We start from the raw sequence: 27,010 nt of genomic DNA, 5'->3' as shown, positions 1-27,010 counted from the left end.
CATTCACTTAATAATATTTTTAGGACCTACCATACATCAAGCACAATGAAGACCAGGATAGAAGTGGATTCAGCTCTTCTGGATATTATACCCCAGCAGAAATAAAAGATGACATTGTCTATGTCCACATGAATTCTCAAAAATGGGTCATGGCCAGGTGGGGTGATAAATCACAAGAGTCATTTGCCCATGTCTGAATACTTCCAGAATGACAAAACATGCCCTTATTTATAATAATTCAGCTACACACTGATTTCTGCAATTTCACCATAAGAAATCACTAATACTAAGCCTATCTTTTTTGTCTGTGGCTTGCTAACAAGATTCTTCCTATGATTTTCATGTGTGTGTGTGTGTGTACATGTATATGTGATTAATACACATGTACACATATATATACATATATATATATATGTATTTTTATTTCTGTTCTGAGGATGGGATGCTACTTTATCTTTAGTAGATAGATACGTGTTACCATTCTTGGGTAGATTTCAGATCTGTGATTGTTGGAGAGCTATAAATGAAAGATCAATTTAAATAAAATTGGGAGACAGAATGTAAGAAAACTGATGTTGAGAGACAATCTGAATTGCATATCTTAATCTGGGCATGTTTTATGTTTAGTCTAGACTTCATGATTAAAGATGATTATGTCAGGGCCTTAACAAGCTTAACACATGTCCTTCTTCACTTTAGTGGGGTTTGAAGAAATCATATTCTATTCAACCCCCTTACATCTAATTACCCCACCATCTGTAGGAAGAAATCCTAGAGAATATGCATTTGCATATTGAAGCCAAGTAAAGGTTGGGATTCAATTCCATTACAAACTACCTAATTCAGAGTTTTAATTCCACCTTAGCTCCGTTAGATTAGTCTTAAACTATACATGAACTCACTGCATCATAGTACCAACATTCAAGAGATTCAACATAAAATTAAGAATCTAATAAACTTATCAGATATATCTTATTTAAAAGTTGTTTGGATTATAGGCACAACTTATATTTGACAGAGTATTTCCCTTATTCAGAGTAAGCTAATAAACCTATTTCAGCACAAATCAGATTCAACAAGTGTGTAGACAGAAGTTTTTTTTTTTTTTTTTTCCTGTCTGGTAACTACAAAAAATCGCTCTCTTCATTCTTCCTGATTTAACTCTGTGGATCCAACATATGCTCTCTAACATTTCGGAATGGTGCTAGGAACAGTTGGCAATATGTGATGCTGCAGAGCAAGAGAACACCTGGGAAGAAAAAGCTGACTTTTTGCAAGACTGCACCTCCTGTTACAGACCACAAAGAAAGGGAAAAGATGGTGATTCCTCAGAGCAATAAACTGCCAGGTGACATTTCCAGGCTGCTGCCAATCAGGGCAGCAGACACCTGGGGTGATGAATTGGGCACAGAGCACATACAATTTCAGGGCAAAGCCATGGAACAGAACTAAGAGACTGAGCGTGGTATCAATAAGAGAATAGAAGCTTCCCTGAAAGAACTGGTACAGAGGAAACTTGTGCTCTTCATAAACAAGAATGTTCCAATGGCATAGCTGAAAGGAGTTTGTGAGCAACACACAACACATTCTAAGACTTTTTAGCAGCATACGCACCCTGTCTGGTCAAAAACAAACCATTACTATATCATGGGTTTAAGAAGAAGACATAGAAGTGGATATCACTTTTATAGTTGCCACTACTTCTGTACTGTTTTATAAATATTAGACTTTAAATATTCTGCAATTACTACTGCTTATGATCCTTTTAACAAACATTTTTGGGTAAAACAATTGGAGTTGGTGACTCAGATGAAAAAAATTTACCCATGTATTAATTGTTGCAGTCAAATAATCAGTTTATTGTGTTTACATTTTTCTCTTCTCTTAAAAAAGCACAGCTCTTTTGAATGAGCCAATATCCCATTCTTTTCTCCTTGTCATCACAAAACTTCTTGAAAGAGAGAAGCTTCTGTTATAGGGCAGCCCCGATATTGAGCGGATTGCCTGGCTGTGGGTCCTCACCCGCGCGCTTAAAAGGACTTATTAATACTCCACTACAGGCATACACAAAAGGTTAATAAAAGGTTTATTTACAAGGGAAAAGGAAATAAGGAAAATGTACAACTCAGGGAGAAAATAGGGAAATAGTCTTTAATGTGTCCTACCCGATCCGCCAACCTGGAAACCCAAAGGCACTCTCAGAGCTGGCCAGATGCTGCTAGCTGGTGGAGAGCCAAAATGGGGGACCCCTCCAAAGCCCACGTGTCTGCCTTATATCAACCTGGCTGCTTAACCCCACCCTCAGGTCCCACCCACCTTCCCTTTGGTGGTAATGGGATTTGGAGTTCCCAGTGTCTTTGGCTTTGGCCTGGGGTGGGGGTGGAGTCCACAAAGCCTGTATGGAATTAGCTTTAGGACATCCTTTTCCCCCTAACACTTCCTCTACTTGTTTCCCATTCTTAACCTGCATTTCCTAAATAACTAACCAGGTTGGCTCTGATTCCCAGTGTCACTAAAACAGCTTTTATCAACAGGAAATATAACCCTCATATTGTCAAACACAATGGACATTTTTCTGTCTGTATCTTGTTATACTTCTTAAAATATTTAAATGCATTCAATCTCCATTAAAACAGCCTCCCTCTCAATTTTACTTCCTAGGTCTTAATCTGTTATATTACCACTCTTTGTAAGAATCTTTTACTATCTTGTCTTCCAAATCTTTAGATAATGGTGGTCATCCTTCTGTCTGATTTCTCTGCCTCCTTAGGACAGACTTATATTTGATATTCCATGTTCCATTTCTTATCTTGGCCTCTTGCTAGAGAGATTCTTTTTAAAAAAATTTATTTATTTATGCATACAAGAACTGGGGTACAGGCCAGAGTTGTGGAGGGTAAGAGAATTCACCAGAAACAGAGTAGGGAACAGAACAGGCAGACTGACTGAAGTACACTATTGAGGGGAGCAGTGGGCGAATCAGGAGAGGTCTGCTGCACCATTCTTATATCTGCTTATTTACTGACACTGCCATTTGGATGTCTAATATGCCTTATAACTTGACATGACCAAAACAGAAATCTTGATTTTCCTTCAAAATATGTCTCTTCCTGATTTGCCTCATCTCAGTTAACCTGTTCATTCTACATGTTGATGAAAACTAAAATGCACTCCAATTCTCCACCTCTGCATCTTTGATTTTGCCAGCATAATATTGGATTCACCTACCTGTCTTGACATCCATGGCCATCACTCTCATGGAAGACTAAATGGTCTAAATGCTCTGCCTACTTCTGCTTTAGTCTCCCTCCAATTCATTTTCTGCATAGCACAAAAACATCCTCTAAATATTAAAATCAGATCATGTCACTTCTACACTCAAAAACTTCCCATGTTTCCTTTTGCATTTTGGAAAAAAAAAAAAAAAAGATCTAATGTTTTCTCAACTTGTTCTCGGCCCACTGACTTCATTTTTAGAACACACCAAACTCTTTCATACTTTCTGGCATTTGCAAATGTTATTGTCTCCACTTAGAATGCACAGCACACACTGCTTCACACAGCAGACTCTCTCCCTTCAACTTCAAGACTTCAGTTTAGAAAATAACTTCCCAAACATGCCTTACTGCTGTATTCGTAGTCTGTAATTTGTAATTATTTCTTTCTTCACCTATGTCTCTTCCAACAAGATTGTAAACTCATTAATGCCAAAATCATATTTTTTCTACTTCCACCTATATATTCAATGCTTAGAAAACTGTCTGATACTTAAGTTTGGGAGGTGATTTTTGAAGAAAATATAGGTATAAAGTTTATGATATAACTATTATATAATAGGTATTTTTGCTTTAGCAATCTATTTTTACAAAATATATAAGCCAGACTGAATACTTTATACCTCCAATATATTTGTGCTATGGGTTTCTCTGCTTTTTAATATATGTGGGATATCCTGAAAAATTTACCCTAGCAATAGGAATTATTGATCACTCAGACAACTAAATCTAGTGGAAACAGTCAGAAGCTGGCAAAAGAGAGAAGTTGGTTTTCACATTTGCTGTGTAGTTAGTCACTTTTCCGTTAGCTACTGATAAAGTTGCTAAGTAAAGTCTCTTATGTCTGAAAATTTTTAAAGTACCAACTTTACTTAAAAGCTAAGTATTCCTTTTAACTGATCACATCTTAGTATACTTTAGATTTATACATTAAATAACTGCTTATAGGATTTCCTGAAAAAAATCCATTAAATCTCCCATCCCCCAAATTTATCAGTCCTCTACCTAGTCAAACAAAAGGCTGAGAAACCATTTTATTTTTACTGATGTGTTCAAAATTTGTAATTATTCCATGTCATGTCACAAAAGGAAAAATAGAATATACTACTATAAAATACCCAGGGGTAATCAACTCCACTGAGAGTCTTGCTTTGAGAGTTTTCTTCTTTTCAGCTGATTCTTTTGTCCTATAATTGAATTGAATTTACTCCTCACCCCATTCCTTCCAGACAGCTTCTCATTTGAGGGCTCTGAAGATGTATTACACTAATATATCGTCAGAATGACAATGCTATGATGATGCATGGGTATAATACATCTTTAGAGCTTCAACACTGTCCAGAAACAATACAGCTAGTACTGGATTAAATTCAAAGCTAACGCAAAAGGAAACATTAAAAAAGTTGGCAAACAAGGAAGTTGGAAATAAAACCTAAATACAAAAAGTTATTTTAATAAACTCCATACACCTGTGTAATCTGAAGACAAGCTTTCAAGACCTTAATATGGCTTATTATTAATTTGGAAAATTATTGCAAAAATATTCTCAATAAATTTGTGAAGATTACAATGAAACAGTTTCAGTTTGACCAAAAAACAAACAAAAAACCAAAAAGCTACATCATCAATCCAGTTTTTAAGTCACAATCTCTCAAAGTTTACATACAAAATTTACTTGCATAGGTGTTGCATTTTGCCTCATTGTCAGCTTTGAAATATTAGTTCAACATTTCATGAGACACTTATGTTTTGTAGTATACTAGGAGATGTTTCATAAATTTGGTCCTCTTGCCATAGCCCAAAATTCCCTTTGTAACATTTTCATAGAGGGTGAAAATATTTCTTTGTTATCATAGAAAATATACATTGTAATGTTTGGGAACATTATCAGGGTTTGCTGTGGGTTGCACAGTAAAATAGGGCAAGAATTTACAGATGACACTACTACTATTACTACTAATAATATGTAGAAAACAAGGTCCCATTTTTTATGGTCCCCTGGTCACAGTATCCTTTATATCCTTTACCTTGGCCTGTTTTTTAGGTTAAATAATCAGACAGAAGTCACAGAGAGACTTGCTCCTTTATTGTGAGGTCAGCCTCTTAGGAATCCAAAGCTGTGTGAAAGGCTTTTCTTTTGTTCTTTGTTTTTATAGATTTTTTTTCTACAGCAGAGAATGAAACTGAAGGAAACAAATACATTGCTCCTCCAACACATTGTGTTTCTGTCCTTTCCACCAGTCACCCACCATTTATTAGAATAGGAATAAGTAATTCCAACTTTTGTTTCTAGAAATCCTTCTGTGTTGCTCAATAAACAATCCCTCTTCTAATTTTTGTGTAGAAAAAAATAACATCTTACTAATTTTAGACTGTCGTCATTGCATTTATCCACTTTTTGTTACCTGAGAATACATTATTAATCATAACCATTCTATAAAGATGAACTGTAGAAAATGTTAACTATTTATAAAAGCTAAAAATTTGGTGCTTTTAATTTTGCCTGATTACTCCTTTAAACTCTCTAGATATAATATCACATTTATATAATAGCCCTGTTTTAATCTTATTCTCGATAACCTCCATTTTGAAGGTAAACACAGAGAGGTTAAGAAATTTACATAGATTCACACAAGCAGTGAGTTGCAGAGTAGGGATTTGAAACCAATTAGTACAAAATCAAATACAACAAGTACTAACTATATACTTTTAAGCACTAAGCTATACATCTTTCTCTAATAGACATATTTGATAATTATAAAAATGTTATTAGCTTTTTCTACAACACCTTTGGGAATGATTTATTCACAATGGATATAAATAAAACAATTACTAACAGTAGTTTAAAATATTAATCAGACAATATAATTTGTTAATCATGCAAAAACCTTACCTACAGTTATTCTAAATTATTATCTTTAATAGATATTTACTGAACATCTACTATGCAGCTATATTTGACTAATCATGGATTAGTCAATGGATTATACATGGTATCACTCAGAAAGTAAATAAAATGAGTGTTTATTTGTAGTTTTCCATACCGTTGATCTCTAATCCAGGATTACTAAAATCATTCTAATTTTCCACTAGTGATGATGATTCCTAATTATGGCCAAGTTAATTAAATTGTATATGAATAAAAAACTATAGCAAAATTTTCATCTAGAGGTCATAACTTCTTTACTAACAATGTTTCATCAAGGCCATTTTGTGTATTATTTTTTAAAACTCATTAACGTTTTTATTTTTCTTTCTTTTTTATTTTTTTAAAGACTTATTTATTTATACAAGAATCAGAGCACAGGCCAGATGTGTGGGAGGGTGAGAGGATTCACCAGAGAGAGAGTGGGGAACAGAACTGACAGACTGACGAAAAACACTGCTGAGAGGAGCAGTGGGCAAGACAGGAGAGGTCTGCCATGCCATGTGGGATTCTCGGCCGGCTGGGATAGAACCTGCACTGCAGAGGCTGTGGACAGCTTCACAGTGTGGCACTCAACTACCTGTGCCACCAAGGTGGCCCACATTTTTATTTTTCTAACTGGCATTTTTACATATATATAATACAGGAATAGCATTGACAGAATAGTCACCTTTTTTTGTGCAAAAATGTAACTTTCCTTATGAATGTGGCATATCAAGTTATATTATTATTTCACATGAAGATAGTTATCATACTTTATATTAATGTATGTTTAATTAACATGTTTGAACAGTGCCTGGAACATACTAAGTGCTCAATAAATAGTATTAAATAAAATACATATTCTTTCTGGATCCTTATATAACATACTTCCAAATTATGAATAGGATTATTGCCCAGAGAGTTTCACCTCAGCATGAATTAGCACCAAATTTAGAACCAATGTAAAATTTTTTATTGATTCATCATATCATCAGCCCTATTGTTTAGTCTTATGTATGTCTTAAAATACTGAAAATTGTCTTGCTTCTATATTCAAAAAAAGTAGGAATTAACAGTTCTGGATAGAAGTAGAAGGGACTTAGAAACAGACAAATGAAAGTTAAAATTACAAAGAAAAACCTCATAACAAAAAGGCAATTTTAATATATAAATATATAAATTATTGGTGTGCAATCTAATGGTAAAAGTTAACTTGCCATCATTAAGTAGATTCATTCTTTAGATAATTATCCATTATGCGAAACCATTATGGAAATTCACAAAAGCTCCATAGAGTACAGCACTACAATGGGACTAGAACCCTACCTAACTTGTAATCTGAAGATCTGATATTGTTGAAATGTTATCAACATAAATTGCTGGTTTTAATGAATTTTTCTTCCTAACATTAAAGAGGAAAGTGCAGTGTCAGGATTACAATTCTAAAAAAATGAACTCTTAAGAAATGACAGTGTTTGACAAGCCCGCCAGCTTACAAGGGGCTCACACACAGCCTTGTCATATCACCCATGGTTTAGGACCAGCGCTCAAACATTTCAAAGACTCTCTTTCATAGAAGGGGTATTACAATAGAAATATGAGCATTAAAAGAAGGTAATACTTTTTAGGTTGCACCTGTGACACTTGAACTATTTTCACAATTGTTTTAAACAACAGAATTCAGCAGTGTATATTATTTTTAGATAATTTCATCTTTTATAGCCTCCTGTTTAATCTAATAACTGGTAATTAACATTTTCTTGACTTAAGATTGTGTTTATTTCTCTCTAAAAGTTGTGGAAACTTAAATGCACTAAAAATCTATGCTTTGCAGCTAGGAAAGAAAATTTAAAACCCCAAAAATCTTATAAATATCTAATACAGGGATCAGCAAACATTTCCTAAAATACCAGGTACTACATTGTTTAGGTTTTGTGGACCATATGGTTTTATTGCAATACTTAGCACTACCATAGTTGTGCAAAAGTAGCCAAAGATAATATTTAAACTTCTAAGTGAGTATGACTGTTTCAACAGTGACAAAAACAGTTCTTTACAAAAATAGAGCAGGTGAGACATTGTCTAATGAATACTTGACGCTGTTTCCTTTGCTATCATGAAATGTCTCTCATTTAACAACCTGAATGTTCTTTAAAATCCCTTAGTTTGCAACAATCTATTGTATTCTTGACAGAAAGTTTATGCTAACTTTTTGCTGTGGAAAACCCATAGGAAAACTTAAGGAACATCACTGTTTTACTTTACCAAAGTTCCATACTTTAATCTACATGATGTCCAACCATTGTCTTCTGGCCATTTTAATAATGCTTCAGTGTTAAATCACAACTGACATGTTTTATTAAACTCAATATTTTATCCAAAAAATATCATTTATTAACTCAATATTCTATTTTATTAAACTCAACAATCTACCAGCAAAACTATCCTGCAGGAAATGAAAACACTACCTCAAAAAGATATCTGTATATCATGTCCATAAGAACATTATTGTAGTAAAGACATGAAAATAAGTGTCCATCAATTGATGAATGGATAAAAGAATGTGGGATACTATGAAATACTACACATTATACCATATTCGCTAATACTATTGATTCCATACATCCCATTTTGTGGAATACAATGGAATATTATTTAACCATAAAAAATAAATAAATTCTGTCACTTGCAACAATATGCATGAAACTTGAGGGCATTATGACATCTAAAATAAGTCAGGCAGGGAAAGATACTGTTTGATCTCACATGCCCAATCTTAAAAAAAGTCATAGAAAATGATGATATTTGTGATTACTAGAGGTGAGGGTGATGAACAATGAGAGGAAGGTTATCAAAAGGTACAAAGGTACAAACTTTCAGATATAAAAAACAAGTACTGTTAGGGGGAAAAGGATGTCCCAAAGCAAATTCCATATAGGCTTTGTGGACTCCACCCCCACCCCAGGCCAAAGCCAAAGACACTGGGAATTCCAAATCCCATCACCACCAAAGGGAAGGTGGCTGGGACCTGAGGGTGGGGTTAAGCAGCCAGGTGGATACAAAAGGCAGACACGTGGGCTACTTTATATCCCTATTTTCTCCCTGAGTTGTACATTTTCCTTATTTCTTTTTCTCCTGTAAATAAACCTTTTATTAACCCTTTTGTGTGTGTCTGTAGTAGAGTATTCATAAGTCCCTTTAAAGCGCGCAGGTGAGGACCCACAGCCAGGAACCCGTTTAATATCGGGGTTGCTCTATAACAGTACTAGGTATAATAGGGATGTAATGTACAGCATGAAGATTATAGTTAGCAATTCTATATAATAATAATAATAATATATATATATATATAAATTACTAAGACAGTAATTCCTGAGAGCTTTTTCCATAGGGAAAAAAATAAAATTTCTTGTTTTCTCTTTTTATTGCATCTGCAAGAGATGATCAATACTATTTATTTACTTAGTGTGGTAATCATTTCTTATACAGTGATGTTTGTCAAATATGCCTCAACAAAAATGGGAGCGAGAAAAGATAATCTCAGGAATGAAGACAGAATCAAGACATTCTTTGATGAAAATGAATTGTCTCTGATGGTCCTAAGATAAAAGAAATATCTAAAGGTAGTTTGTACAATTGTAAAAATAATGAAACAATAAAGGAATAGTAGAGTAAAAGAAAAAATGATGGTAAAACAAAAATATACTTTCCTTCTCTTGAGTTTTGTAATGTGTATTTGACAGCTGAAACAAAACTAATACTGTTTGATGCAGTTATCATATATGTAGACAAAATATTTAAGATGAAAGTGGGTGAAATGTAATAAGGTTTCTATACTTTCCTAGAATTAGTAAATGTGAATAGCCTTAGACTACAATAAGTATATACGATATATTACATAAACTATTTTAAGAAGTCTACAAAACAAAGTGAAATTATAAAAGAAAAGTATAAGTACCCCACATAAAGAAGGATAATGAGAAACAAAACCAGAGGGAATAACCAGAAAAAAAGAAAGAATAAGATGTCAAACATAATCCCTAACAAATCAAAAACCTAATTAAATGTAAATATCAATACTATGGTGGTAATATCTGATGGTGGGTACCCCAATATCACCTCAATTAAAACAATAAAATTAAAAATAAGTAAATAAATACACCAATCCAAATACAGAAACTGTCAGTGAGGATAAAAAATAAAAATAAAAAAACATGACTCAACAATACGCTACCTACAAAAATGTGCTGAACATATAACATGTGAATTGAAAAAAAACATGATGTACAATGAAAAAAGATTGTTCAAAAAAGTTTTATTTGTTATAGATAAAACCAAAAAATGTCAAAATATTCTACAATACTTTTTATGGTTAAACAGATTTATGATATATTTGTATTTTAAGATACTACTCAGTAATAAAAAAGGCACACAGTATTGACATGTGCTACAACTTGAATAAACCTCAAAAATACGATGCTAATATGATGCTAAGATCATACACTCTATGACTCTAGTTACACAGAATTCTATAAATGACAAAATTACAGAGATAGGAAACAAAATTACAGAGATAGGATAGTGTTCCTCAGATACTAGGGACGGTGACCTGGAAAAGGAGATAGGACTATAAAGGGAAAACAGATCATGGGGCTCAGGGAATAATTCTCTGTCATGATCTTGGTGGCTCCACAAATCACTCATATGGAAAAAAAAAAGATGTAGAATTATATGCATGTATTGTGCTACTGTCCATTTGCTCTTCAGGATATCACATTGTAGCTGCATATGACTGAAACCAATAGGAGAAACTAGGTGAAGGAGTCATGGAAGTTTCTATGTTAAAATTACAACTTCCAGTGTGTTTATACTTATTTTAAAATAAAAAGTTTAAAAAGGTCATATTAGCTCACTTGGGGAAATATATTTAAATATTCTGAATGCCATGTTCATCTGCAAAATGAAGATGATATTCACCTCACAGTTTAGTTGTGAGGCTTAAATGAGACATGTGCATGTACATACCATTCTTCTGAGTGTAGAGAGAGCATAGTGGGTAAATGTTAGCTGAACGACACTGACTAAAATTGTTTTAGTGCAAGCTGTTCTTTATGATAATGTGGTATAGCCATTTTGAAGCTATAAGTAAAATAAATGGCTGACTCATATTTGGGGATAGATGCATGTGTTTATGATATGGATGGTGAAGGAACATTAGAAAGTAAATGTTTGTATCGCTACCATGTTATTATCTCTTCTCAAATTTACTGTCAGGTTCTAAGTCAAATGGAAAGTATCTATTGCCTCTAAGTGATGTCTGACCTTGTGATAAGCCAAGAGGTACAACAGTGAAAAGATAGTGTTTCTGGACACAACGAGTGTGTTCCATGAAAGTATTGACAAATTAAGCCAATGATTACAATTTAGATTATTAATTCTACACATTGGTGGTACAAGATATTATGCAACTACTGCAGAAGCAGCACTTATTTTTTCTTAGGATGCTTAGAACAATTTCATAAAACTTTGAAGCATGCATAAATTAAAAGTTTGTCAGTTGGAAAAGAGGACAAAGGATATTCCTAATAGAAGAAATAACTTGTGTATAAGTAGAAAAATCAATTTTTATACCTTGATTTAACTAGGCACATGACTTTGCCTCCATACCTAAGTTCTTAACTTCTCATTTGCTGTTTAATTCTCCACAACTGGGTGTCTGGGCCCTTATGTCACAAAATTGTCACAATGATTACCAATACCCTAACCCAAGGTAAATATCTCTTAATACACTTGACCTGATTGATAGTGTTCACCACTTAGTACTTGAGGAAACTTTTCCCTCTTTTGGTTTCTTTAATCATAGCTTTCTGGTTCTAGTTCTACATTTTTGGAACATTTGTTTATTGCCTGCTTTAAGACTGTTCAATAACTGTTGCTTAAACAAAAGTGGTTAGTGTCAAGGGATTCATTTCAGAGACTAGGGACTACTTAAATGAGGACAAGATGGGGACAATAGAGGGGAAGAAATTAAAGATGCAGGGAAAATGACAAAAGGATATTTTATAGAATAACTACTTGACAAATAGGAAGGAATAAATTCAGGGTATGAAAAAAAGAAAGGATTTAACTGAATATTCTTAAAGTTAGACAACAGACTTAACGCCTGTGGAAAATTAGGGTATGATTATTCTGTCAAAAGGAATTAGACATATGGAAATCAAATCGAAAAAGTTTTGAGATATGCAACCCAGTGTTTATACTCATATTTTACCTCTGAGTCAAAAGGATATCTTTGCCAGGGAAGATACATCAAAGGTGTAGAGAGAGAACACCTCTGGAGATTCTAGATACCAAAGAATAGAAGTGAACTAGGAAACTGAGATTAAGACAAATACAAATGAATAACAAGCAGAAATTTGACAAGTGCTTTTAAAATGCTTCTCAAACTGCTATCTACAACTGTTATTTTAAACTTAGCTTTTAAATTTTCCTATTTTTTCTCTGATTAGATTTAGGTTTATTAACACAAAATCAGATGCCTTGTGTAAATTTGTCAATATTCTCTAGCAGTTTGAGGTGATTTTTAGCTTTGTGACACCCTCATTTGAGAACACCTATATGAATTGTATTCAAGAGGTAAAATAGACTCCTCAGCTTCACAAAGGGGATTGGAGAGTCTATTCAGTGAAAACTTCGGACATTTTAGAAGCATTAATGGCTAATACTATGTAATATTTACTCTATGTCATGAATTCAATGAGTTCACCGTTCTATATATTCCCTTTAATCCTTATAACAATTCTGCAAATTGGGTACAGTTACTATTACCATTTTATATTTGAAGTTTAAAGAATTTAATTTAGTCTAACACCTTAAAGTTGGTAAGAGGAAGAAGTGGATATCAAACCCAATTCTGACTGACATCAAAGTTCATGATATTTAATCATTGTGCAATACTGGCACAACTGATGCCTAAGAAATTGCTGGTAGGAAGTAAAGGGAAACATATATCTTATATTAGGAATTTTTAAAGAGCCCTGAAAATTTCCAAAATGGATAAGAAAACTGTAGAATATTAGTCAAAATATAAAGAACTCTTATAATTAAAGATGTATGAGCCTCTCAAATTATCTACTGATAATTCCTCCATATGCCTTTCTCGATATAATTTATACCACTAATTCTATAAGAATTTTTGTAATCCCACAAAGGTCCAGGTCCTGTTTCACACTTGTGAGTTAAAACTAAACAAAATTGGCTGTAGTCCTAGCATTGAGGAAATTTAAGTTCTTATCATTAACAGAATATCACAGAAAGTTACCTAGACCTCTGTTTCAGATATTTTTCCTATAAGACAGTCAACAATTATATATTTTAAACAAATATGTAGTGGTTCTAACCTTAAGTGTATGATGCTCAATCATTTTAAGTAAAGTGAAATGACTGATTTCAAAGCTGGGGCATACAAGGATGTGCCTTGCATTATTTTTTTATGCCAAAAAGATGAACATGTTAAAAAAATGATGGGGCATACCATAGAGACACAAGATCATTGACTTATAACAGTAACGCATATAAACAATTTTTAAAAGTTTGGATTCCATGAGTCTATGCCATAATGAACTACTAAATAAATGAAAAATAAGAAGTAGTAAAGAAAGTGAGGTACCTGTTTTCAACAGAATGAAAAATGCTAACTAGGAAAAGTAGAAGGACTTCTGAAGTTAAATAAAAATTTTTGTAATCATCAGAGTAAAGATTGGTCCATGAAATAATCACCAAAAATACTACATTGAAGGTAAAGTTTGATAAGTTGCAGATAATTTTGTCTGTTATATAGAAACTCTCCCTAGTGCTCATTGGAAGCATGTTGAAAGAACAAAAAATGAAGCTATCTGGTGCAAAAATCAGACAACACCTTGACTCAATAATCAAAATTAACTACACAAATCAGGACCAGCTGGATATCCTGTGCCTCTGGATATCATCCCCTGTGAAAGCAAAAACTCTACTTATTTAGCTCCAGATGGGCAGAAACTGGAATATAATCATGAGAAAATATGAGTCATACCCAAAATGAGAAATATTCTATTGAAAAAGTGGCCACTGCATTGTTGAAAAATGTCAATGTTCAGTAATAACAAAGAAAGACTAAGGAATTAAGCCCCCAATTAAAGAGGATTAAAGTGATGTGGGAACTAAACATAATACTTTGATTTGATATTGGAAGAAAAGAATTTTATAAGAGACACTATTGATCAGTTGAAAAATTGGAATATGGACAGTAATGAGTTATAAGTGTAATACTAATGTTACATATGTGAAAGTTGAAAACCACTGCAGTTATGAGAGAGAATGTTCTTATTTTTCAGAAATGCATATTGTAAAAAACTAGGGAGAAAAGGTACATGTAAATTGTACATGCATTTTGCTTTCAAATGATTCAATTATATATATATATATTTCTACATATTCTATTCAACAAATGAGGAAATGGTGGAAAAAAACTGAAGATACAAGGTGTTATTTGTATTATTTCTGTAACAGTTTTTTTACTATATGCTTGAAATTAATTCTTAACAAAACAGAAGCATAGATGAACTTCAAGGAAGTTCATCTATTCAGGAACTTCTCAAGAAGGATATTTTTGGGTAAATTCCATTGAGTTGTTCGGACAATAGAAGGGAAATGTTAGTTGGTTCAGTCCATGTGTCTAATGTAGTTGGACCCCAAATCCAATTTTTCGATAGATTTATGAGAAACACTGCAGCTATAATTCTGTGAACTGACATTTTAATTTGTTCCTAAAACTAGAATAGACCATTAGTGAGTTGGCAAGAATTACCTAAGGTACTGGTAAGATTTGGTAAACAAATGTAAATCAATGACATATGTATAAAAATTATCCATTGCTTCCAATATTGACAGGGAGTAGAACTATATCTATTTTTAATACTAAACATTGCATACTTAGTGACCACCATTTTGAGATGTTTTCTGATACAGCAAAAGAAAGGAGCATATGCAAAATACTGGTATTTTTAGGTAAAATATAAACATCATTGATGTTTAACACTTCTGCTTTCAAATGTAAAACATCTAAGTTAAAAAGCCTAAAAGAATAATCAGTCATGTTTCTTAAAGCAGAAAATCCACAAAGCTATGCACTTGAATATGAATCATTAACAAACTATATTTTGAAGTTATTGGAAACATTTATAAAAATACCAGTCATGTCTAGCTATTAATTGTATAATAGTTAATATTTATGCTAATTTTACTCATTTGCTCTGTATGAAACCATCAGAAAAAAACAAATCTAAGCACAGTTTAACTTAGAAACCCAAACTGTCTCATTTCAGCTTCATGATGTTATCCATAATCATTATTATAACAACTTCACTAACCAACATTCAGGCTATTTAATTAAACTAAATGTATCCAAGCATTAAAAAAAAGACTATGCATAATAATAAGAACTGCAAAGCAGGAGATGTAAATCCAAAATATTAATCTTAAATTATGTGAAGATGGAGATTATGTGCTTCATTCTTCTAAAAATTATATTATCATATCAGATTTAAATCCTTGGAAAAGATGATTAAAAATCAGCGATATATTTGCATATCCCCTTATATTTTTTAAAAGCACATTTATGGCTATTATCTTCTTTCTGAGTCTCACAATAGTCAGAGATTATTATCATTTGATTTTTGGAAAGTAGGAAACCAGCTAATGGCAACTGAGGTTGACAGATTTGCAGGATTGGTTGAAGTGAAAAATCCTTATTATTCTACATATTCTAAGTGAATAAGGACGCTGTGATTGGAGCCCATGTATTTAACAGCTGATCCTGAGACTGTCTCACAATCCACAAAGAGTCTGGCCACTAGTTCAGCACTCCTTTAACAGTTTCATGATTCTGTATCTGCTCTAGAGAGTGAAGTGTTTGCAAATCAAAACAGATTCATGCTTTCAAAATATTACAGGGCCGATAATGCATATTACATAAGTTAATAATGCTATTACATTGATTTTTTTTCACACATTAAGAGTAATACTAAGCATGTGCTATAAGTCTCATTATACCTAGTGCTTTAATGAGGAAACTAAAAGACACTTAAGAGTAAGTGATATTAAAGGAAGCATTAGAAGATAAAATAAGTGTTCTAATTGTACTCTTTCTACACCTACATAAAATGTGCCCTTCTGATTTCTTTAAAAGTAATTTCATCACACTGGCCTTCTTGGAGCTATTTCCATTAAAATATAAACAAATACAAACACATTCCATTTATATTAAATGTGGTAGGTTCCTATTCATTAAAAACCACTCTTACTTTCATGGCATACTCAAAGCTATATAGTTCAGACATTTAAATTTTATAAACTTCAATGATTTTATTAGTGTTGCGGCTATGAAAACATCTTTATTTTGCTGATAATTATCCTCAGGTTCCTGAAGTTGACTTAATCTCTGTAGGAGGATGTCTGTGGTAGCAGATGCACAAAAAACCCATAAACATGTTACATCCCTTAATTTCACCTAGCTATGTTATCTTGTACAAGTTATTTAAACTCTTGGGGTTTTAGATCCCTCATCAGTTAAAATTTAATTCTAACTGCCAAATCCTTGATTCTGAACTGCAGTTTGAAATTAGACCCAGCAACCTCATAATTTGTATAATTTCATTCTACCCTGATTACCTGAGCAGCTCATGCTGGCCTATTAACATGTGAATGCCAATTGAATAAAAGCCTTACACATTTAAATAAAGATATCTCTCTTGTGATATTTCCATTGGAGCCTTTTGTCTATTGATTTGTGATTATCCAATATACTAAAATGAAAATAACCTTAACTAGTAATTAGGAGACATGGTTTCTATTCTGGGCTCTCACAGAAAATGTTCATTTAACTTTTGTGAATCACAATGACTTTATGTATAAAGAATAAATATAAAATACATGTTCCATTTATGAAAAAGGTATAAAAAATAAGCTGACTAATTTCTAAACAATGAGAATACAGAAAGATGTTACATACAACAAACAATGCTGGTAAATTCCTGCTTTACCTGACGGGGAGATGTGCCGCCAAGAAATAGAAGGTTCTGGTTTCCCGGTGGCCAAACAGGTAAGGGTGACATTGGTTCCTTCATTGATGGTCATATCACTTGAGATGTCATATATCTTCGGAGGAACTGAAATGTGAGAGCATGCAGTGATCAGGAAAAATATATAAAATTCTGTTGAACTACATATGATTAACCTCCATGATATCATGCAATAAGCCATGGTGGTGAAATATACTTATGACCTATGGTCATCACCTACACCATAATTTCTCTAGATACTTAGGACTCTCTTTCAATTTCTGTTTGTTGGTTGATTCTATTTCTCTAATTTTTAGATATTAAATATTTCAGGATAAGTGGAATATTTAATACATTTTAATATTACTATTTTATTGTACATTCTTTACATTAATTTAACCAGACTGAGGTAAATCTGTTCTATCGATGGATCTTCACTACAATGAGGCTTGCTGTTGAAATGATCAAATAAAAATAGAAATCTTGAAGAAACTTAAAAGAGCAGTATGATCATGCCTGCATGTCGATTTAAGAGCTGAATAAGATAAAACTTGCATAGGTTTCAAAGACTAAGGGGCACAAAGCATTTTGGGCCTCAATTTTTTGATCTCCCAAATATTAGTATTTAAGTTCTAAGGAATAGAAATTTTAAGGACTGAAAGGTGTGTTCATAATGTGTTTTCTTGTCTGTAATGGACAAGAAATTTGCATTTCAGAATTTCTTAGAATCTTTGTTATGCACTTTTGTACTGTAAATCTCAAATAGTAAAAAAAAAGCAGTATTTGGTGTTTCTTCCCATGATAAATTAGATTATAAACATTTATCCCCAGAGCACTTGATGAAACTAGTAATCTGGATTAAGCTTTGGGAATGTTGGGTAGGAAAATCCCTAAATTAACATGTAGGATTAAAATATCCATATTCTCTCCAAAACCAAATGGCCTTATTAAATCCTCAAACAGCATGGATATGAATGCTAGGTCCTCTACTTGCTAGCTGTGTTATCTAGGGCATGTTTCTTAATATATCTGAGCCCCAATATCTTTATCTGAAAGACAGTAGTAGTACAAAACCCATATAGCTGCTATGAGGATTAAATAAGTCAATATACATCAAAGGACTTAGTAAGGCTCCTGGAATAAGTGTTAGCCATTATATGATGGCTTAAACACAAAAGTAGTACTAGGATTTAATGTCTGAGCTGCTTTTCCCAACCCTTAAAATTACTCTTAGAACCTCATCACTTTGGCAGTGCATATGACTGGCCTACACCTTAAGTTTTGGTTTACTATATGAAAATTAGTAAATTTCAAGTCTAAATAAATGGGAATTAAATAGTTTGATAGTTACTAGAAAAATATGCCTTTTACTTTAATTCTTTTAATTGTGCATTCCTAATAGTTTCTTTATACAAAATATATTTTATTTTTTAAAGTAACTAAAATCTGTCATAAGAAAAATTAAATTATCCATACTTTGAATATCATTTTCTATATTTTAATATAACTGAAACTCTGCCACAAGAAAATCTAGGATGATTTGATTATAAAGTTTTCAATTACAAGCAATTGTTGACATGACTGAGGAAAAGACGTATCCATTGTGATATACTCCTGCAACTGTTTCTAAGTGATATATTTTCTTTTTTTTTTTTTTAAGATTTATTTATTTATTTATACAAGCACTGGGTACAGTCAGAAGCGCAGGAGGATGAGAGAATTCACCAGAGCCAGAGAGGAGAACAGAACAGGCAGACTGATGAAGTACACTGCTGAGGGGAGCAGAGGGCGGCAGGAGAGGTCTGCGCACCATGTGGGACCCTCACCCAGTGGCCGAGGATCGAACCAGCGCTGCAGAGGCTGCGGGCAGCTTCGCAACCCAGTGCACAACTGCTACGCCACCGGGGAGGCCCAATAAGTGACATACTTTCATTGACATTTAAAACATCATTAATCTCTTCACTGAACTCTAAGAAATAGTAAAAAATTAAAATAAAAACCATTCCAAACACAAGACTTTCTTTAGTTTATTTGAAACAGAAATTAAAAACCTTGGAAATTAAAAATTAAAACCTTGGAAAGTCGAGAGAAATGCATAAGACTTACTGGTGAATAGCAGAGTTAATAAACATAAACTTAGAAAATTAAGCAATAAGATCATTTGGATATGTGGATATAGGTATAGGTTTGATGTAGTAAACTGAAAATTCATGTGTACATATATATGTACAAATATCTACCTATCCCCACTATTTAAAAAACTTATACAGTGCTTTCCTCATTTATATACAAGATACAACAGAGATCAGTATACTCTGGCTAGTTTATATATTTCAAACATAATTGATTCAACTTTGGGAGAGGTATGTATATTTAAGAGAAAGATGACATATCATAAGAATATCTTCTAAATTATCCATATGGATAAATCTTCCATTTAGCCATAGTTTAATATCATCTTTACATATCTACATTTATTTTACATGGTAAATATTAAGCACAAGTATTAGCTATACAGAAAAACAATCAAATCCCATAACAATAAATTTAGATTTGACATATAACTATAGGAAATTGTGTAATGGGGAAAAATGTTAAATTCCAGGCATGACATGTCATCTCAGTGATTGCAATCACCTCTGGGGTCCTCATAATTCAGGATATACCACTGGGAAGAAACATCTGGAAAGAGGATATTAGTATGGGGAATCCCCTCTGGCAAGACTCTTCTTCCCAGAATGCATGACCTTTAGGCAGCAGAAACTGTGTATAAAGATGACCAATGAATTCCTTCTTATGCATCATAGCTCATGGAGGCAAAACAGGTGCTGCTTTGCTGAATATTCAATGCCATTGTATATTCAGTTCAAGACTTCAAGTTTTCACTGAGTATCATGGAGGGTATAATTCTGGATTTGCAGGATATACAAAAATTGCAAAGCATAATCCCTGCCCTCAGGGAACTTAAAAGGAGGCAGATAGGTGAGTAACTAAGAAATATGTTTAGTACATTTTCCATTCCCACTTTACCTGAGTAACGTGTCGGACAGGTATACTTTCTGAATTAAAATCAGCAGATTAATTTTGTATTTTCTGTTTTTAATATCCAAAAGGGACAGGTTAATTATATTAAAAGGAAAGGAAAGGACACTTGCACAGACACAAGCAGGGTGGAAGAGCTGCCTCTGCTGTGAAAAGAAACACCATCATAGTCACAGGCAGGCAGGAAAGCTGCCTTCTGTTGTTTTCCTTAAAAGTGAACGAGGAGGAAAGAGTATATGTACAATGTTATTGTGGTGCTTATAGAATTAGTCTTAAGGTACATCCAATATTCTATGTGACTTGGGAAAACAAAAAGGAGGAGAGTTAAAATATATTATTCTAGTAAAATATATTCTAAAATATATTATTCATTGTGGTGCTACTCATAATAAAGAAAAACTACTAATAACCTCAATGTAGGATAATAAATGGAGGTAATGTCAGCTCTGTGTCCAGAATAAGGTATGGTACTGAAAAATATGGGGTGATCCCAGGGAACATCAGGGTCATGTAAATGCAAGACAAAAAAAGAGGGTTCTACTCTGGGTTGCAGGAGCAGGGAATAACACTGAAATCTCAGGTATATTAGACCACCCAGTTCCGATAGTTGTTCCTAGGTATAGTTTGTGTATAAATGATATGTGAACATAGGTAGGAAGGACTCAAACATTCTGAAATGACAAAGCAGTGGGTTTTAAGGTATGTCCAGTATTCTATGACTTGGGAAAAGAAAAATGATTCTAGGGCCTCCCCAGTGGTGCAGCAGTTGAATGCTGGGTTGTGAAGCTGCCCGCAGCCTCTGCAGCACTGGTTCGCTCCCCAGATGCCGGCGAGGGTCCCACATGGCACGACAGACCTCTCCTGCCACCCACTGCTCCCCTCAGCAGTGTACTTCATCAGTCTGTCTGTTCTGCTCCCTGCTCTGGCTCTGGTAAATTCTCTCACCCTCTCGTGCTTCTGACTGTACCCAGTGCTTGTATAAATAAATAAATAAATCTTAAAAAAAAATATGATTCTAGATGTAAGCTCCTCTTCTATAAATATATGGTCCTTGACTTTATACCTTATTTGAAACTTCCTCAAAGATTTTATTTATAAGGTTCACTTAAAATAATTAGATTTTTATTATATATGTGTATTTATTAGGACATATAAGTTCAATCAATCCAACAATTTTTAAACCACTAAATATACATGAGTCTGAAAGAGTATTTTGAATTTCTATGCACATTTTTGAAGTATTGATGAATCACAGGAGACTAATAAATAAGTCATTCATCTAAATGTAAACTTCAAATATGCAGAAAATAATTATAACATATCATCATTGTCATTGTCATCATGGCACCATAAATGAAGGCAATAAAGGATACAACTTACAGATTTCATACTAAATCACAGAGTATCCTTCTCCTATTGGGACTCTAATTTGGGATACACAAGACTTTATAACTGTGTAATTAACTCTCATGTATCACCAGTAAGAGACTGAAGAACATTGGAAGCTTTCAAAACAGGTTAAAATCATATTTAAAAGTTGTACCCTCAAATTCATAATCTGCATTTCCTTTAATCCTGAGCCTCAATGCAACTATGGCTTAGCATCTTTATTTCAACACCTATTCAATTGATTCAATGGTGTGAGAATGATGCATATTTTGATATAATAGATTCACTAAAAGTAATTTTAATCATTTATTGGTTTCACTTTCACCAAAACAATAATGCAATCCCACTTATCTCAACTGGTTGCCCCAATCTGATCTACTTATTACAATATTTTCAGAGAAGGTATGACACAGTATTGTAAGGAAAATGTCAGCATATATATTCAAGCCAAATGCTGATTTCCACGCAACCAACCACATGGGATTTCCCCTCACCATTTGCATTATAATGAGCAACTGAGCTTATGAGTGGCTGCACAATTTTCTTAGTGTGTAATCATTTTCTGATCTATATAAATAACTTTTGTGTGTGTTTAATGAGCAGGCTTCACAGATTTAACTTAAACTCCTTCCAAGAATTCATCTTGTAGTCTGGAACATAACCATTAACGATGTGAGAAGTCAACATTGGGCAACTAATCTGAACATTACAGAAACCATATGAACATAGCATTTTATTATATTAAAAGTCTGTGCATATAATTTTCAAAAATAATAAGGAAAATGGAATTCTTAACTATACTAAGTTGCATGAGATGTGAGGTTCGTTCACAGAATATGGAATACCCTTAAAGGATGTATTTGTTAGTTACCTTAACTTTAAATACAAACAGTGGACTATTTGGATTTAGAAATTTTCATTGGCTCAATTGAATCAATTACATGCTCCATCATGTTCTTAAGTTGTAAAAGCCCATGAAAAATCAGATACAAATCCTTTTGGTAGAATTTTGATGATGCCAGGAATAAAAGCAGAGGGAATACTTATTTAATCTAACTCACATACACTCACACTCATGGATTATTGAAAAATATTTGCTGGTTTTTTGTATCCACAATATCCTTGCTTCCTTAGTAAGAGCGTAAAATCAAAGTAATATTTTATAGCCAAGTGTACTGGAATGCCCTCCCATTCATTATGTGAAGTTCTATAGGTGCCTTACCAAAACCTTTATAGGTTTTAACACATCTATGTGAATTATACACATAAATCACTCAGTCTAGTCTCCAACCATGCTCAATAGGCTAAATAAGTAAAAATAAAAGTGACCCCATCTTTTTGGTATCTTGCTTAGCCTACCTCTCTCACTGGTGATTTCCTCTAACCAAAAAATTAAACCACAAAGAAGAAACACTGAAATGTGAATTTGAGTGAATGATAAAAGGTTAAAACTTTATCTTAAAACAATGTGCCCCTTATGACCTTGATCATTTTAAAGCAAGATAGATTTTTCTGAGTGTGTATCTTATTGAATAACCATTTGTACCCAAAACTCATGGTCATTTCTCACTCTTCTTGTATTTTTCTATTATAGAGTATTTACAATCTGTCATTATTATTGGTATTTATTTCTTGTTTATTTCCTGCTTTAATAGAACAGAATAAAGGCCTTGGGTGGCAGTCTTATTTGCCTTATGCAACTACATATCATCAATTCCTAGAAAAGTTCCCACAAATATGGGATACTAAACAATTATTTATCATTCTTTCATGAGCTTAATTAATATTTATTCAACTTCTTAATTAAAATTTTCCCCAAAATGTTACACCCCTGCAAGGATGCTATAAGTTCTGAGAATATAGTGAAAATACAATTTTATGGCCAAAGTTCCCATGTGACTTTTTTTCCAAGAATTCTCTGAGTTTGGGGATTCACCTTCCTTTTAATTTATTTTAAACATGCTATTTTTCCTGTTCCATTTCATACTATATTTTTTGCCATGCAAACACAGGGAAATAATCATGCAGCTTTATTTTTATCAGAACAGGATTTCACATCTTAGAAAATACCGTATATGTCAGTTGGAGACTTCTTTTTTTTTTTAAGATTTATTTATTTTTATACAAGAGCTGGGGTAGAGGCCAGAGGTGTGGGAAGCTGAGAGGATTCACCAGAGACAAAGTGGGAACAGAACAGGCAGACTGACCGAAATGCACTGCTGAGGGAAGCAGCGGGAGAGACAGGAGAGGTCTGTCGCACCATGTGGGATTCTTGCCAGCCGGGGGGGATAGAACCTGTGCTGCACAGGCTGTGGAGAGCTTCACAGCACAGCACTCAAGCTGCTGAGCCACCAGGGAGGCCCTAGAGACTTTTTTTTTAATTGAGAAACTAAATTTAGGGTCAAACAGATTTGACTTTAATAGTATGTTCATATTATTTCTGCTTTTTTTTTTTCTATCTCCACAGATGTGGAGTCTGGGTTAATTCAAATAAACTATATCTGAAGGTTTTCCAAACTGCTTGAGTCAACAAGCAGACATAACTATAAATCTTGGAAGAACTGGCTTTTTTGCACTCCCATATCTGGTAATGGCTGGCAATATCAAAAGAACAGTCTTCCATTTCAGGCTGGCATTTCCCTTTCAGTCTTGGCCTGTGCCCAAAAAGAGAAAGCAGATCTTCATTATATAACCAACCTCCTGCAAAAGGTGCTGTTCTCAAACTGAAAGAAAAAATTGTTTCATGAGTTTTTGGCTTTTTTTTTTAATTGGTTTGCTTGTGGGTCCTTGATGGTTTCCTGGCCTGCATCTAACTAGCCACATTATTTTCTCCAACTCATAGACTATAACTGACTTTTTTTTAATAGTATATGACATTACAGAGATTTCTATGGCTTCTCTCTTCATGCCATCACTCAGAGAGTGATAGGAGGAAAAAATACCCAGTGTGACTTGTAAATGTAAACTTGCCAGATTTGAGAATTACCTACTGAAGGAATATGCCAAAACTACTGTGGGGAGCTAAGAACATGTTTGAGAAAAATGTTCTCTCTCACACTTCAATTCACATTTTGAATCATGATACTTAAGATTTGTCCTTTTTTTTTTTTTGGTAAGATTTGTCCTTATTTAGAAAACTAATATAATTTTTTTTCCCTTAATCTTATGTTCTGCAGGAACAGATACATAAAAAGGCAAAGCAGTCAGTGACCTTTTTTAATTAATTCATCCATCTATCCATCCATTCATTCAACAAACACTTATCAAGCACCAACTTGATTGGGGGTGTAGTCTTAAGGAATCCATATCTAAAGACTCAAAAAGACCTAATATATTAATTATAGTATGAAATTGTAAATCCTACAAAGGGGATTGGTATATCAACTGTCTGGGAACACAAAATAACAAATCTAATTTTGCCTATAGAGTGAAAATTGAAGGAAATACTGATAAGTTTTTTTGAAATAGATTGGCATTTGATGGGTAAAAACAGTAGTTACCTATACCCAGCTAATCATCAGGATTTTTTTTTTATAGAAGCATGTTTTATTTATTTATTTATTTATTTGTTTGTTTGTTTTGTTTATACATGCACTGGGTATAGTCAGAAGCACCGGAGGGGGAGAGAATTCACCAGAGCCAGAGCGGGGAGCAGAGCAGGCAGAAGGACCGAAGTACACTGCTGAGGGGAGCAGTGGGCGGCAGGAGAGGTCTGCGCGCCATGTGGGACCCTCCTCCGGTGGCCGGGGAGCAGCTGGGGATTGAACCGGCGCCGTAGAGGCCGCGGGCAGCTTCGCAACCCAGCGCTCAACCACTGCGCCACCGGGGAGGCCCTCATCAGGATATTTTAACGAGTTTTCTGCAATCCTGGGGTTGGAGAAAGGATTGACTCAAAGGATCTGAGACCAAAAAGTATGGAGCAAGCTCCAAAATTTGGAATCACTGATTCACAGTTTTCCAGAAAGATATAGTTTAAACTTCTCTTTGCTATTTAAGATCTATACTCTAATTAGAGAGAACTCCCATCAGTTCCTCGAAGCAGTATTTGGGCATAGTAAGATATAATGATCCCTAAGAAGAGATGATGCCTTAATAGCTTGAATTTATCTTCATATTTCCTGAGAACTGAATGGTGGATATAGAGGAGGTTCCATACCAGAGGCAGCAAGATACCACTTGCAATTTTTCTCTCTATGTTACTGTCTTTAAGAAAACCCAGAGTTGGTTCTGCATAGCAGAGAGCAAGACAATCAGTAATGGAGAGAACCAGTAAGCATATAGAATATACCCGATAGGATATGGAATCACACACAAAAAAATGAATATGGAAATATCTTTGCTCTTTTTCTTCCCTCTCCATTTTAGATTGAGTAGCAATGCATCAATTATATATCAGTAGGAGGAGGAAAAGCAAGTAATCCTGAATTTTAAGACAGATTGAAGAAAGGTAAGTATCTTTGCTAGGTAGATAGTCAGTGGCAAATGTATATATATATATATATACACACACACATTATCTCAAAAGAGCTTACTATACATGAGAATTAAAGAAAATGAAAAAAAAAAACAGTTTTAATAGAACAGGTTTCAGTAACTTAAAATTTATTTAATAATTTAAAAACCTTTGGTTGAAGGCAACTACCCTACCTGTTATATAAATGTTTTGAAGGTAAAAATGCAAGGTTGTTACACAAGAGTTTCACTATTTCGGATCATAAAGGCTTTTTATTTTTGCTTCATTTTGGCTAAAGGATCAATAGCTGGCTTCTACACATGAGTGTTTATATACCAAAGTTCAAATCCCTGTTGTACCTCAGGCTAGCTTCAGCTTCACTTACTTGGATGGTTCAAAGATATAAAATGCTGCTTAAAATCGGGACCATAATAGAAGCTATCCCCTCAGGCGGCAGGAGCAGCAGGAAGGCTACAGCACACTTACAGCAGTGTTGTATATCATAAGGAATCCACAGTGCCTGCATAATTTACCCTTCTCCCTAGTAGAAAACAGTTACAAAACACATAGGAAGAACACAGCAAATGAAATACCTTAGAGCACACAAATAGGGGTCCATATCCACTGAGACAGAATTCTTAAGGAACCAACAATGCACCTTCAAAGACTAAAATGATGGTAACATTTTATTAAGGATTAATATTGAGGCTTCTTCCCAGAAACAAATTGGCTGTATACTTTAAGAACTTAAATACTGAAAAAACAATTCCAACCCAGTGAGTCAATAATTCTCTTTCAGGGATTTATCTTAAGGAAAGCAGGGACCTCCTCAGTATTGTCACTATTC

At 33.8% G+C, this 27,010-nt stretch overlaps 1 protein-coding gene across 1 annotated transcript in view; it reads right to left on the bottom strand.

Annotated features, from left to right (window-relative positions):
* Positions 1 to 27,010, bottom strand: part of NEGR1 (neuronal growth regulator 1) — a gene marked incomplete at its 3' end in the record, with an annotated part of 815,688 nt that overhangs the window by 307,431 nt on the left and 481,247 nt on the right. Inside the window, exon 3 of the mRNA XM_084242628.1 lies at positions 17,262 to 17,387. Within this exon, the coding sequence (XP_084098754.1) occupies positions 17,262 to 17,387 (126 nt within the window). The remainder of the gene's footprint in view (positions 1 to 17,261; positions 17,388 to 27,010) is intronic.

Source organism: Talpa europaea (assembly GCF_964194135.1).
Source record: "Talpa europaea genome assembly, chromosome: 9".
Taxonomy (NCBI): domain Eukaryota; kingdom Metazoa; phylum Chordata; class Mammalia; order Eulipotyphla; family Talpidae; genus Talpa; species Talpa europaea.
This window is presented reverse-complemented; position numbering and strand designations above follow the sequence as displayed.